At 41.6% G+C, this 14,780-nt stretch overlaps 1 protein-coding gene across 2 annotated transcripts in view; it reads right to left on the reverse strand.

Annotated features, from left to right (window-relative positions):
- LOC139411076 (ninein-like) overlaps window positions 1-6,067 on the reverse strand; it is a 43,150-nt gene extending 37,083 nt beyond the window's left edge. The window contains exons 1-4 of one of the 2 annotated variants that reach the window (XM_071156918.1): window positions 5,743-6,067; window positions 4,442-4,649; window positions 4,036-4,132; window positions 2,723-2,922 (exon numbers count right to left, since the gene is read on the reverse strand). In XM_071156918.1, the coding sequence (XP_071013019.1) occupies window positions 2,723-2,922; window positions 4,036-4,132; window positions 4,442-4,624 (480 nt within the window). In that variant the 5' untranslated portion in view covers window positions 4,625-4,649; window positions 5,743-6,067. The remainder of the gene's footprint in view (window positions 1-2,722; window positions 2,923-4,035; window positions 4,133-4,441; window positions 4,650-5,742) is intronic. The other variant, XM_071156927.1, reaches the window with a different exon arrangement.
- Between the last annotated feature and the right edge of the window lie 8,713 nt (window positions 6,068-14,780).

The following is a 14,780-nucleotide window of genomic DNA, read 5'->3' on the forward strand; positions in this document are numbered from 1 at the left end:
CAAGGTGAAGTACCTTTGTTATTAACTATAGTGAAATAATAATGTAATCTAACCCATTATGGTTGTCGCCATGTTCCCTTTCCAATCTTTGGTTTGTTGCGTTTTAGCGCCAACCAGTGGTATACAGAGGCAAGTTCCAAAGCACTTTGTAGAATGAAATACATAACTTCAGTTTATTATGTAATACCAAATTCCATAATTATGTAACCAAATTAATCCTGGTAACACCTAAAACAAACAGAATTTGTGGGAGAATCGGTTGCTACCCATCTTGGTTCAAAGGTCAAATTTTCCCCCTCAAAATTTGAAATGTACAGTATCATCTCAATCAATCCCATGTGGAAGATGGGTGTATTCATTTCATAGCTCCATTATAAGATATCAATCTGGGCATGGCCCCAAGCTGCAGCACTACATCAGAAACAGGCCGCTCATCATGACGCAACAAGCCACCGTCAATTATCATCAGCTTTAAATATTGAACAATATTACGTAACTCATCCATGAAAGGCTTTTCAAACGGGAACACTGTGATGGTTTCAGTATTGGCTACTCTCTCTCTCATTCTTGTTATACCTCTCTCTCCCTATCTAATCATTTTGGTTCTCTCCAACACATGGCAGGGCTACACTTGGTCAGTGAATTTATTATTGTTGTCATCAGCACCACTTCGGGGTCGGAGAGCACCATTGTGCTCCTTACTGCAGTGGCTCGAGGCTTAATAAATATAATCAAACTCTGTACCAACACAAAATGGTGGGAAGTGATGTAGACAGCTGAGAAGGGTAAGACATGACTAATCCTCTCAACATATCAAAAAAGAAACATTCAAAAGCAATCATTTCAGCTGGATGAATGAAATCATATTGCTTATGTCTGGAAGTCAACAATAGATTGAAGACTCTTGACAACCAGCTTTAACCAGACAAAAAGGAATTATCTGTCTGAATTGAGAGCATAAAGAATTCTCAACAAATAGAACGTGAGATAAAGGTGAGTGGAAACCGGTGCTAATTTAAGCAAGCCAGCCTAATGGGACACTAATATTAACATGTCCTTGAGAAGGGTCCTTCAGGAATTTAACCCAGATGGCACGCTGCATCGTAGGAGGATGTGTAGACATAAATGTAGGTTGTGTATGATAACTAAATAAGACATATAAAGTGACGTAAAGAGGAGAGTGAGCTTGTGTGAAATATTTAACAGGACAGGTTCAATTATTTACCCAACAAGGGCTAGCTGTTGGCGACATTCCACCACAATACTTTCACAAGAAATACGTGCCTTTCAGCCCAACAGCGGTGAACGATTTATCAACTCCCCAGCCCAATTAATCCACCCCTCCCTAACTCCAATCACATAGTTCACCCAGACTGTATGTTCCTGTTACCAAGGAGTACCCATCTCCTGTAACCAACAATATGACAGGGATGCCATACAGTAGTTCCCTCTCTATCTTCCAGTAACTAGGAATCCACCAAGGCTTAAAGCTGCTTACGTATTGCCTTAAACTGCTGGAAATGTTAACTATTTAAAAGAGATTATTGGTGGAGAGCTTAATGAGAAACATGGCACGGGGATCTATCTGGCACTATGGCCTGACGAGGGAGAGAGGGGCTTTGGAAAGACGTAATCTCTCAAGCTATCAGAGATAGTCAATGCAGCGTTACATAAAATATCTAAATATTTCAAATGGGACAGAAAATCTGGGATAACAGAATAGGTTTCTAAAATGAGAGCTGTGTTAACAGGAAGCGGCAGACAAGTCAACCCTTGCTCGTTGTGTATTATGTCGTTAATGTATGAATATTCATAGATAAATGTGCGAAATGTATATTTTCATAATCAAAATCTCCATTATGTAACTCTTACTTCAAGTAACCTACTGAATCCAGACTCGAAACAGAAAAACAAACTATGCACACACACAGAGAGACAGCGAACAACGGTGGCCGACAGCAAAAGGGCCCCAAACATTTCACTCTCAGCAGGGATTTCACACTGCATCTTTAACACTTTTAACACTGACAGATACCCCCCGTCACCCACCACCATGACCTTTCCTTCACTTGTCTTCTACTGTTATACAATTTAGAGGCCAAAACAATGGGCCTTCAATAGACATGATGTTGTGAGGTAAGCACACAGCAACCTCCAACCATGACTTTTCCTGGGCCTCATTACTGTCATTTCACACCTAAAAACAATGTAATAAAATGTGATGAAACTATTGGAACCAATGAAAGAATAAGCCATTGAAGAAGGGAGAGAGGAAGAAACAGAGGGACACATCTTTGATCCTTAGCCAAACAGTGAAGGATGGATGGTGTGGGGTGGGAGCGGGGGCCACCAATGAGGGCTGCCAGTAGCACATTCCATATAATCCCACTTCCTGAGTGTGGAGTAGGACCGTCTGCCCAAAACCCCATGTACTCCTGAGATTCTACTCTCCCACTCTGTCTGAAGAGTGTGTCGGCCAGAAACATATACTGTATATTTGAGACAGGCCTCACCCAGCACCAGCACAATGCTCCATTCATTGGGTACACATGAGAGAAATGGAAGTGAAGCACTGAGTTGGGAATTTCTCTCCAAACAGTCAGAGCTTGAGAACTCAAGAGTCAGCTATCTTTCTTGGCATCTCTCAAATGATGGTGCATGGCCACAATGTAAACACAGCAGACAGAGGGTGAGAGGGAGGGATTAGGAGCAAGTCTCTTACCTCCACACTCTCCAGAGAAGTGGAGCGTCGGAGTTTGGCCCTCCTCACGCCAGAGGGAGAGAGCTCCTTCTGCTCTGTCCTGAAAGGAGGAGAGTCCTCCAATTCAGCTGGGAGCTCAGAGTCGGGCCTGTCAGGACGAGACCGCCGGCCGTAGCGCTTGGTTCCCTTCACAAACTTGGGCTTCACCTCCTCAGGAACAACTAGAGAGGAGAGGAAAGAAAGGAGGTGGGGAAGGACAGAGAGAGATGCAGTGGTTAAATGGTGTCTACTATGATATTACAGTAGAATGCCTTTATATAGAATGGAATTTTTTAGACCGGCTGGGCATTTTTTCTGCCCACAATTACAACTGCAAACATATTCTCACAGAAGCTTGGCAATGTTAAATTACAAAGTAACAAGGGAGAGAGTCTATAGTGAAGGTCTAAATTAGAGATTGTATAACCAGAGATTTGCCAAAAACATTGTTAAACACACTCTTTAAAAGGGCATGTCCCCAGAAACTAACTTGGCAATAAACTTCATCATACTGTAACATTCTGGGGGAAATGAGGGAACTCTGCTGCCCTCCTAGATCCTCCTACTGCAATCCCCTATAATCCACAACTCAAGAAACACATTTCAAAATACTATAACACATACCAATGAGTTGTCAAATATTATTCAGAAATCATATAAAGTGAAAAGCTGTACAATAAATGATATCTCAACTGAGTTAGGATTTGTTAAAGGTACAGGAAGTGTAGTATATTTGAATCTGTATTTGTTAGAGAATAGAATCCAGCCTGGGGCTAATAAGGACAGAGATTATTAACATGATCAACTATATTTCTTTAGGGAGGGAAAATACGAAATATACTGTATCCCTTTGATGTCTCCACTAGTATTTTCCTCATTTCGGTGAGCTCATGGTCAACCACCCGGGCAGTAGACAAACAACCAGAATAGACCAAAACACTACTTGACTAAGTAATACTTTTTAGTGTGCTTTTAATGATGTCAAACTAACTTAGGTAGACCACAATGGCTCCAGTCTCAGCCTCAGTCAGTACCTTTGTCAAACATTGAAAATGTAAATTATAAAATAAATGACCCCAAGGTTTGCCGTTATCCACAAGGACACATTGTTTACATAAAGCAATCTTATCGAATCCCCCACATAGGGCCCATGAACAAATGTAAACAGAAATCTAAACTACTTGGGTATATAAACAACTGATTTCATTGGATTCAATCAGTTTGCACAGCCGTGTAATCAATGAAAACCAGACATACATCAATCCCCTCCTCACCACGCAGCATGCGTGCTTTACCTGGCTCCAGGTAGCTGCTCTCCTCTTCTGAGGTGCTGAAGTCCAGAGAGCGTGATAACACAGCTACAAAGCCTTCTTTGAACTCCTCAAAATTCACCTGCATAACAGAAGGAAAGTGAGTTAATTGTCAACAGTGTGAGACATGACTACTGTTCTGTCAATAAGGTAGCAACATGATCAAACATGTATTGGGCTTCTGATTTGAGATTTCAAATGAGCATACAGGCTTACCGAATAACTATTAGAAAATGGAGTGGTCATAACGCAGCTATTATACAACTACTACACTTTTACTATAACAACACATTTCAGAGCTTTACATATGTTTTAATGAACTGCTGGTAAGGGAAATTCAAGGCAAATCCACAACAGCGAGAGATGTTACTAAGGTGGTCTGGTCTCATACCCGAGCATAGTGGTGTGGTCCTAGCAAGGTGTCCAACAGTAAGGGAAGGTGAGCATCCAGGGACAGCTTGTGACAAAGAGATGACAAGTCTTCCTTGTCCAGGTAACCAGTGCCTGTGGTGTCACAGCTGTCAAACTCCTCCTTCAGCTGGGCCACATAGCGGTTCTGCTCTTCCTCATCCATCCCAGTACATATTGTAGGCTTGCACCTACAGTGAAGTAGAATGGCGATCAGGAAAAGACTGTGTAAGCACAATAAAAGTTCAACTACATACTGCCACACTCTTACACAAACAATGCAACTTCAATTAGTATAACATCCAGGGAGGCTAATCTATTCATTTCAATAGACTACCAGGCTTGGACTACGTACAGTAGTAGAATGTTTTATAGTGAGATGGTCCATCTAAATATATCTGCTGCTTTTAGGCTTGGATTTGATTCCCTTGATCTTGGATTACAGCCACAGGCCAGAAACATCTGCCTCAGTGCTTGCAATGTCCTGTACTGAATTCTGCAGTTGGTCCTGATTGCCATTAGTTATGTAAGGCGGGGGAATTCTGTCTTTATTGTTATTGTCACCCACCACACCCCACAAAAAAGTAAACAACAAAAACAAAAAGGCAAATCATTTTTACTGGTAGGACTATTTGTTTGCCCCATACACATACTATTGCCAAATCTTACTTGCTATATAGGGCGGCCGAGGACTTTGGGGTTTAGTAACCCAAGAAACAGCAGTTTTATATCAGGATATACAGCAATGAATCATGACACTCAGCAATAAATGTCCATTTATGTCCGTTTGAATACATTCAGACACACGTTGTAAATTATTTGGGGTGACATTTGGCAATGAATAGGCTCGAAGTAGGAATAAACAAATTCCAATCAATCGTTGCTGCATTTGTCTTTTTCCAATCTTCTTCGAGAATGAAAAAGGCAGTTGCCCATAATTGCCCACCATGCAAAGAAAATATACGGCCAGTCTAATGTCATACATGAACAGTTCATTGCTCGTTCTATCACAAATTGATCAATACTAGGCAGGCTCCCTCCTTGGCTTTAAGTAGTGAGTCTGCTATGCTTCACCATGGGAACGGGGAACCAGCTGTGGCAAAACAAAGGTCAGGTAAAATAGGAAAAAATAGACTAAAAAGTATCCAAACTCTCAACCTTTCGCACACTCTCGGGAACTAAAACCGTTACAATGTAGCATTAGCCTATGCGTTTGTAAACAATTGCCATTTTAGCCGACCTCTGACAAAGACAAGGCTAGCACAATAATGAAATTGCCCTTACCGTTTTAACAGTACACCGAAGCCTCTAAAAAAAATTCACGGATGGTCCAACATGTGCATCGGATGCTTTTTCATTTTGAAAAGATGTGTCTGTCTGCCTGTCCCGGTGTTATTTTATGGAAAAACGGGTCATGTCTCCATAGCTCTTCTCTATGAAGTGGCCACAAGTATGCGTGGCGGGTATAATGCTGAGTTCATAACCAAGTGGGAAGTAGGAATTTACCACCCGATTGTTAGATAGAGGACTCAGAAGGATAAAACCAGTCTTGGAATAGACATAGCCATTGAGGACTCCACCATTTTAAAGGAGTCAACTGGGTAGAACTTCCTATGGGTGAAGGAAGGATCACATGATTCCATCCAGGTCATCAACCAATGAATTACACTTGTGAGCAAACATTCCATAACTGTAGGCATCAGGAAATCACTATCCTTGGCTTTATACCTGTTCAAATAACACACTCTAGATTGCAGTATGCACACTTTCAGTTTGTTTCACAGAAGTAGTAGAAGTAGAAAATGGACTACTTCAAAATGGAGATGGCCTCTATGGCGCTGCCTCTACACTCACAGGCACCATAATGGGACACATACTGTATACATATGATATCTCTATCATTCTCTATGTTTACCATATAGGACTGGGAAAATCTATTTTAACGGCCCCCTGACTGGTAATTACTAGTGGGAAACTAATGTATCAGTATTGAGCTCCAAGTGAGAGGTGGGAATTTACTAGTGAAGTCGTAAATTCCAGTTGGATGCATTCAGGTGGTTTGAACTAGTTTAGAAACGCCCGATTGGCTGATGGCCAACAAGCCATAAATTAAAAGTACAACTATCAGGCTTGTAAACAAATGATAGTGTTCAACAACCATATTAATAATAGATTGCTTTTTTTTAATAATATTTTGTAGTTGCATTTAACTGCCAAATATATATATATTTTTTAAATGAGCATGGCCTTATTTCTATTACAGGATATTGGATTACTGTCATTCATATTCCAATCACCCAGCTCAATGTAACATTGATTGGTTTAGGCTACTACATGATACATACAACATGACACACAAAGTTGCCCAATACCCATCATGAGGTTGCTACAACCTAACCTACAAATAACACTTTATAATGCAGGTGCACAGGTCGAGAGACAAATTGAAGTATTCAAGCTGACAGACAGTGACACATTCAATACTGCCTTGCACACTCTTGCCTGCGTCTAGTGGATCTGGGGTGTAATCATTAGTCCAAACAGTTGCATTCCGCTTTGCAACTAAAACAAGAGTTTTTATTGGACAAATCCAGGTAGGTCCTTCCCCGTTTCGTTACGTTTGCTTCTGTTTAAGAAATGTTTTGCAACAGAATCGGCGGAAAGAATAGACCCCTGATCACCCCCACACACAGTTCACTTTTATAGCAGCCACATACAGCATCATCACTTTGCCTGTTGTATAATTCCTTCTCTCATCTACAAGCTTTCCTCCTCTCACCTTTCCCCTTCGCTTGTGGACTTCAGTGAGCAACACAACAGCTCTCTGTAACCAGGCAAAAAAAAACTTTCCAAACCAAACTTCATACCATAACCTCTAAGCAAACAGATGTTTTGTGTGTATTGTTTTGTATTGTCCGGTATTACTGCACTGTTGGAGCTAGAAAGATAAGCATTTTGCTGCACCTGCGATAAGATCTGCAAAATACTGTATATGTATGCGACCACATAGCCGTGGGAAGTAGGGGTGCTGAGGGTGCTGCAGCATCCCCAGATAAATCACAATTTTTTAATATAAAACATCAAATTATTGCACTAGGGCCACATTACTCCTGTTTGAGCGGAGTAAAATACACGCCAGCAGAACGAGGAGCAAAAATACCCTCCCCACAGTACCCCCACCCCAAAACATCTTCCCACGGCCATGCGTGACCAATAAAATGTTATTTGATTTTGAACCGCTACACAGCTTACATCGTTGTCACCATATTTGTAAGGAACGAGGCTGGAGTTGAGAAGCAGGTACGGGGAATCAACATTTAATCGGAACAGACATGAAAACAGGACAGGAACAGCGTCAGAACCGGGTAAAACACAGACGTAAGACAATTAATGCAGCAGCGGGGAACAAAGGTGGGGAACTGACAAATATAGGGCAGGTATTAAACAGGTGATTGAGTCCAGGTGAGTCCAATAATTTGCTGTTGCGCGTCACGAGGGAAGGCAGGTGTGTGTAATGATGGTGGCAGGAGTACGTAATGCAGGGCAGCCTGGCGCCCCTGAGCGCCAGGGGAGAAGAGCGGGAGCAGGCGTGACAGTACCCCCCCAGGTGCGCCTAGGGCCTGACGGGCCGGCCAAGGTACGGGCGCTGGACAAGCCGGCTGGGCGTAAAATCCCAATGAACCGGCAGAGGCATGAGAGCCTGGCGAGCCGGCTGAGGCGTAGCAGCCTGATGAACTGGTTGGGCGTAAAAACCTGACGATCTGGCTGAGGCCTGACGTGGGATGGGCGCCTTCTGAGCCAACCGAGGCAAAGAAACCTCTCGAGCTGGCTAGGGCATGGAAGCCCGACGATCCAGCTAAGGCACCCCCGGTTTCATTGGCGGCAGCCCTCGGACCCGACGTCACTACCAACCGAACCGCAAGCACTCCCCGATGCTTCATTTGATGGCTGCTGCATTCTGTAAGGAACGAGGCTGGAGTCGAGAAGCAGGTACGAGGAGTCAATATTTAATTGGAACATATGAAAACAGGACAGGAACAGCGTCAGAACCGGGTAAAACACAGACGTAAGACAATTAATGCAGCAGCGGGGAACAGAGCTGGGGAACTGACAAATATAGGGGAGGTAATAAACAGGTGATTGAGTCCAGGTGAGTCCAATAATTCGCTGATGATGGTGGCAAGAGTACGTAATGCAGGGCAGCCTGGTGCCCTTAAGCACCAGTAAGAGCGGGAGCAGGCATGACAATTTTAACATTATAGTCAACAAACCAAAACTAAAGTGTTAGTGAACCCACAATCCATGTGTAGAATCAGTTTAGCAGTTACACCGGTGGGCCCTGGTGACAATGACAATTTTAACGTTATAGTCAACAAACCAAAACTAAAGTGTTAGTGAACCCACAATCCATTTGTAGAATCAGTTTAGCAGTTACACCGGTGGGCCCTGGTAGCAAGACATTTATAAAACCAAAAGCTTACCTTGACTTGGAAAAGTTGCAGTGTTATAGCTTTAGACAGCTAGCTAACATAGATAACATTCTTCTATGTTTGAGTTAGGTTGTTGAGTAGGTTATTAAATTAGCTGCATTAGCTAAGTAAGTGAAAGGTAAACTAAAATAAAAAAATACAGTGAAATATAGCTCTCTCACTGCTTCTTAACTTTTGAAGAAATTCATTTGTTCAACATTTTTTAAATATTGTCTTTCTCTCTCTTTGAGTCAGCTCCTCACCAAACGTTATGCACTGCAGTACTAGCTAGCTGTAGCTTATGCTTTCAGCACTAAATTCATTCTCTGATCCGTTCATTGGATGGACAATGTGTCAGTTCAATGTGCAAGAGCTCAGATGGGTTGGAAGACGTCCTCCGGAAATACTGTGTAAGTGTGTAAGTTTATGGAAGGGGTGAGAACTATGAACATCCTAGGTGTTGTATTGAAGTCAATGTGCCCAGAGGAGGCTGGAAAATAGCTGTCCTCCGGCAAAACCATGGTGCTACCATAGAGGGTGCTGTTGAGGCTACTGTAGACCTTCATTACAAAACAGTGTGTTTTAATCAGTTATTTGGTGACGTGAATAGAATTCACCCATAGGAAAGCCCAACAATTTGACTGCTTAAAAATTGTGGAAGCCCTCAATTGCCATTGTCCATGCCAAAAGAGTTTTATCCATCTATCTAACTCTATGGTGGTAAATTCCCACTTGGTTATAAACTCAGCATAAATCTCACTTCTTCTTTGGGCTAACAGTGCTAGACTGAGTATTGGTTATGAATTATCGAGACTGGAGGCTGACACTCAGCGGTACCGAAAGCGAGGCTACGTTAGACGCTACCTGTGTGAAGCTAGCCACAATAACGATGAGTGGAATTAGCGGTTTGCCTTCCAAATAAAAGCCCCCCAATTGAAAGTGATGCAAACGGATACAAATAGTGGAAACATGCCATATTTGGACTAGATAATGCTAAACATGGTTCGGATATTGTTATATAAATTCAACAAAAGACAATCATTTGTTAATTGTACACAAACAAAGTACAAATCAGTTGAAATCACAGTGGGTAGATTAGACTTCAGAATTGCATTGGGGGCATACTTACATGCACTGTACAGCCTTACCTATGGATCTTGGGTCCATAAAATGGAATATCAGCCAACTCAGTGACACCCACAGATTACAGTACTGAATACTTTACACAAATATTAGCGTCGTAGCTCATATTTGGGAACTTTAACTGTGGGAAATCATGTCTTTATTTATTTTGGGCTCCCGAGTGACGCAGGGGTCTAAGACACTGCATCTCAGTGTAAGAGGTGTCACTGCAGTACCTGGTTCAAATTCAGACTGCATCACATCCGGCTGTGATTGGGAGTCCCATAGGGTGGCGCACAATTGGCCCAGCTTCGTCCGAGTTTGGTTGGGGTAGGCCGTCATTGTAAATAAGAATTTGTTTAACTTGCCTAGTTAAATAAAGGTTCAATTTAGCCTATTGTTCGCATTAACATACATATTGCAGGGTTTACATTAAGCTCACCAGTAAACCTACTAATAGAGGTCATAAAAATTGTTAAAAGGTTTAAAAACTATTCTAATAGTGCAACATTTTGACAGTCTATGAAGATATTCCAAACGATTTGAAATGTTTAAATCCATCAAATATTGACTAAATTATTTCCCATAATTTTTGATGAAATTTCTGGTACTCAATTTGTCAAATGTCTTTTTTTATTTTTTCAAATGCACTCATATATACATTTTTTGATGGTATCAGGTATTTATTTGATATTTTGTGTTAAAAATAAAGAATATTATATGTGCCTTGTTTGCATAAATACAATGGTGTATTTGCATATATAAATATATCTACATAAATGGGTGGAATAGAATAACTTCCTCTACTTACACTCACCTGCACTGTCTATAGACTGCCTCATTAATTCCTGTTGTCACATTCTGTTGCATAATTCAACAAGTGTGTCAGTAGCAGGGCTGTGTTCAGTATTAACATTCTGGAATGTTTAGTTGAAACGGTGCTGTACTGAACGACCAGTTGAAAAACATGGAGGGGTTGGGTTGAGGAATGCTGTCAGCATTGCCTCTGCCCTTTAAATACATTACTCATTGCTTCAAGCTACACCTCACCACACCCACCAAATGGGAGCAAACGTACCTCAGTCTGTTCAAGAACGTTTTGGGGAAACGTGTCGTTCTGTACAAACCGTTCCACAAACGTTCATAAACGTTCAAGAAAACTGAACACACTTCAGGATGCCCTCGGTTTAAAAATCACTTGGCTCTAGATTACACCTGTACTTTGTTTGCAAAATCAGACATAATATCACTCTAATCTGTGTTGATTTCCCAGAAATTGCTTTAATTTCTTCTCTTCTAATTTGAAAACATTTCAACTGTAGCAAATTGCTTTTCAATTGCACACAAAAAAACACCCAACAAAACAAATGCATCTTTCCTGGGGTGTAAGTGTCGAGATGTGTTAAATTCCTTACAAAGCGTTCTCATAGATCCAACAGAAAGACAATGTTGAGTAGATTCTGCAGTCCTCAAACACAGGAAATAGATGGCTGAAAAAAACAGATCCTCAGGTGGGCGGGGCATACGTGTTTCTACTACTATGTTGAACATTCATATTGCAATGTATAGGGTTATCTGTGGATCTTCTGTCAATTAAATGGTGTACAAGCCTACTCAGTGGCACCCACAGAACGCAACTGTGAAAAGGTTTCACAAAGATTAGCCTCGTACACACAAATACTCACTGAGAAGGTTGATACCCCATTTCATGGACCCAAGATCCACAGGTAAGGCTGTAAATTGCAATATGAATGTCCAATACAGTAGGTTGACAGATTAGTATAACGACACAAGGTGAGACCCAGATGCAGACACGGGAGGCAGATGCTTTGAGCTCTGATATTTATTATAGTCCAAGGGGTAGGCAAAAGGCAGGTCGGGGACAGGGTCCCGCAATAAGAGCTACAACACTAACATTTGTGTAAACTCTTCACAGTTGTGTTCTCTGGGTGTCACTGAGTAGGCTGATACCCCATTTCATGGACCCAAGATCCATAGGTAATGTTGCACATTGCAATATGAATGTCAATATGCACAATAGGCTGGACAGTGAAGTGATTTCCCACAAAGTCCTGGTACCCCATTTTAAGGACCCAAGTTCCATAGTTAAGGCTGTGTTTTGCATTATCTAGTGTATAGTCCAAAGGTGGCATAATTTCACTATTTGTTTCAGTTTTCATCACTTTCACTGAATTACTTTTATTTTTTAAGGCAAACCACAAATTCCACTATTGTGGCTCACCGTTATTGTGGCTAGCTTCACATAAGTACCACAACCTTGTTCGTTTGCTCCTAACACATAGTCGACAAGAAACCCACACCTGAAAATTCCTGCCCTGCATTTCGGTTTGGGCCCCTTATAGCCTACATAGTCATTGCTTGAGGCCTGAACACTCACAGCCACGTTTACATGCACACCAATATCAGAATACTTGAGTAATGATAACGGACGTTATTATTAGGGATACTCAAGTAATCTTATTTGGAGTTGACACATATTAACATCATATCCCGTTTACAATAATCCGAAAAAACTTGTATCCCGATTATGAAAAACCCGGATAAAATGTATGGGATATGCTGATTTGGCATGTAAACATATCCTGTTAACTGTTGTTTTTCTCGTCTTTGCAAGCTGTTTCGCATATCAAGGGTGTTGTGTGATGTCATCTGACTGTCATACAAATCACATATAAAAAGTAGGCTTCCTGATCAGTTCGATGCACTATAATTCTATCATAGTTTATGTTACCGATACTCTGTAGTGGACCATATAGCCGGGCTACTTTCACCCCTAATTTAGACAACCTTTTGCTTATTATTTCCGACATTTGGTAGGGCATTTGTTTGTCAGCTATAGTTTGATACATGCTGCTTCTCTTCTGTCATAACTTGTTGTCCCAGAAGACTAAATAAACTATTTCTCACCAGAATAATGTCTTACATTGATAGAATGTATGCATAAGTAATCTATTTAACACATGCTAAATTTGTATTTTTCTTTTAGGGACCAGGAGGAAAACGCAATAACTCCAAAACAGTGGAAAGATTAGTTTTGTGTAAAATGTAATCAGTTTCAAATAAATGAAAAGCGAGAAAACATGAAACACGTTTCTGATAAGACTTCAGTTCGTCATGGGTGCATATTGTATGTGGTTGAAATAATGTCTGCTTGCAAAGATAACACATTACACAAGCATTTGCATTTTCTCAAGAGATGCTGAAATAAGTCAATAATATTTCTCTACTCTTTTTCCCAAGACAAAATGGTCATTTGTTGTGTCATTTTACTGCAAGAAATGCATAATTCTGCAGGAGTTAATATATTAGAGCGTTATAGGCCTACAGTCAGTGTCTATATTTCAATGACTATTCCATTTAACCCATATGAATTTAAATGAGGAATATTCTGTTTATTCATGGTGCAGGGATACACATGAGCGGGATATCAAAGGTGCTTGTAAACAATTTCTCCCGAATAGGACCTTAAGCGGGATATGAGCTACTATCCGGAATAGTGTGCGCATGCAAAAGTGATTGTGAACATCCCAGTGGTTCTATAAAGCCCACTAGCGGCTGCCCAGGCTATCCCCATTGAGAGGAGAAAAAAAAAATGTAGACGGCTATATGGAGCAGTGTTGCCAATTTAGTGACTTTGTCGCTATATTTAGCGAGGAGCTTAGGCTGCATTTCGCAGTCACCACGTCCAGTGAACACTGCTACATGGCTGAGGTTGTATACTCCATGTACAGTGATCCTCAAAACATATTGTATCTGACTTTTTTGACGTCAGTGCTGGGTGAGGTACAGTTGGCCATCAAGGCTTTTGAGGGAGAGCCAGTAGATCCTCTTAAAGCAACTTGACAGCTTGGTTAGCCTGATCAAGTCTGTGAGCAGCAGGGTCCTGAATCCACTGGCAAATGTTGATGTACTCAAAGGGCCAATAGATGGATACATCAGTCCCAAACCATACATTGGTTACCTTTTTGAGTCAAATGCAGCTGAGCTCCACCTATAGCGCCTGAGGATGAAAACAATGTCCGAAAGCGGTGTGTAGCCTTCACCATCTCCCTCACTAAGGAGTTGAGGGTGAGACTGCCAGACAACATCTAAGCGGTGTGTTGCCTTCACCATCTCCCTCACTAAGGAGTTGAGGGTGAGACTGCCGGACAACATTGAAGCATTACAGTACATGCCAGTTTTCAATGTGGAGGAAACTCTAAAGCACAATTAAGAGCCCTGGAGAAATATAAAAAATAGCCAAGCTCCTTGGCTACTCCCCTGCAGAGATAGACAAGATTGTCCAGCAATGGCGTGCCATCCATCTTAGTAAATGGAATGAGACAAAAAGCACACTGGGCTTCTGGAGTGAGATTTGGAAGTTCAGGGATGCAGCTGATATCAACCCGTTTCAATAACTTGCCATGGCTGCTGTGTCTGTGTTGTCCTTGCCACACTCGAATGCTGAAGTCGAGAGAGTATTCAGCCAGATGAGTGTGGTAAAAAGCAAACTTAGAAATCGGATGTCCTTGCAGACCCTTAACTCCATCCTGTACATCGATATGGACTGAAGCTGTCTGGTGAGGCTTGTTATGAGCACCAGCTGCCTGATAATGTGTTGCAGCTTTTTTGGCACATCAACTGCTTACTCATTTAAGTCAGCTCCCTCAGTTGCTGAACCTGCCATAGAGACCCTTGACCAAAATTACGATGACCCACTCTCTGTGAGCC

The sequence above is a fragment of the Oncorhynchus clarkii genome, chromosome 1 (genome assembly GCF_045791955.1).
Source record: "Oncorhynchus clarkii lewisi isolate Uvic-CL-2024 chromosome 1, UVic_Ocla_1.0, whole genome shotgun sequence".
NCBI classification, from domain to species: domain Eukaryota; kingdom Metazoa; phylum Chordata; class Actinopteri; order Salmoniformes; family Salmonidae; genus Oncorhynchus; species Oncorhynchus clarkii.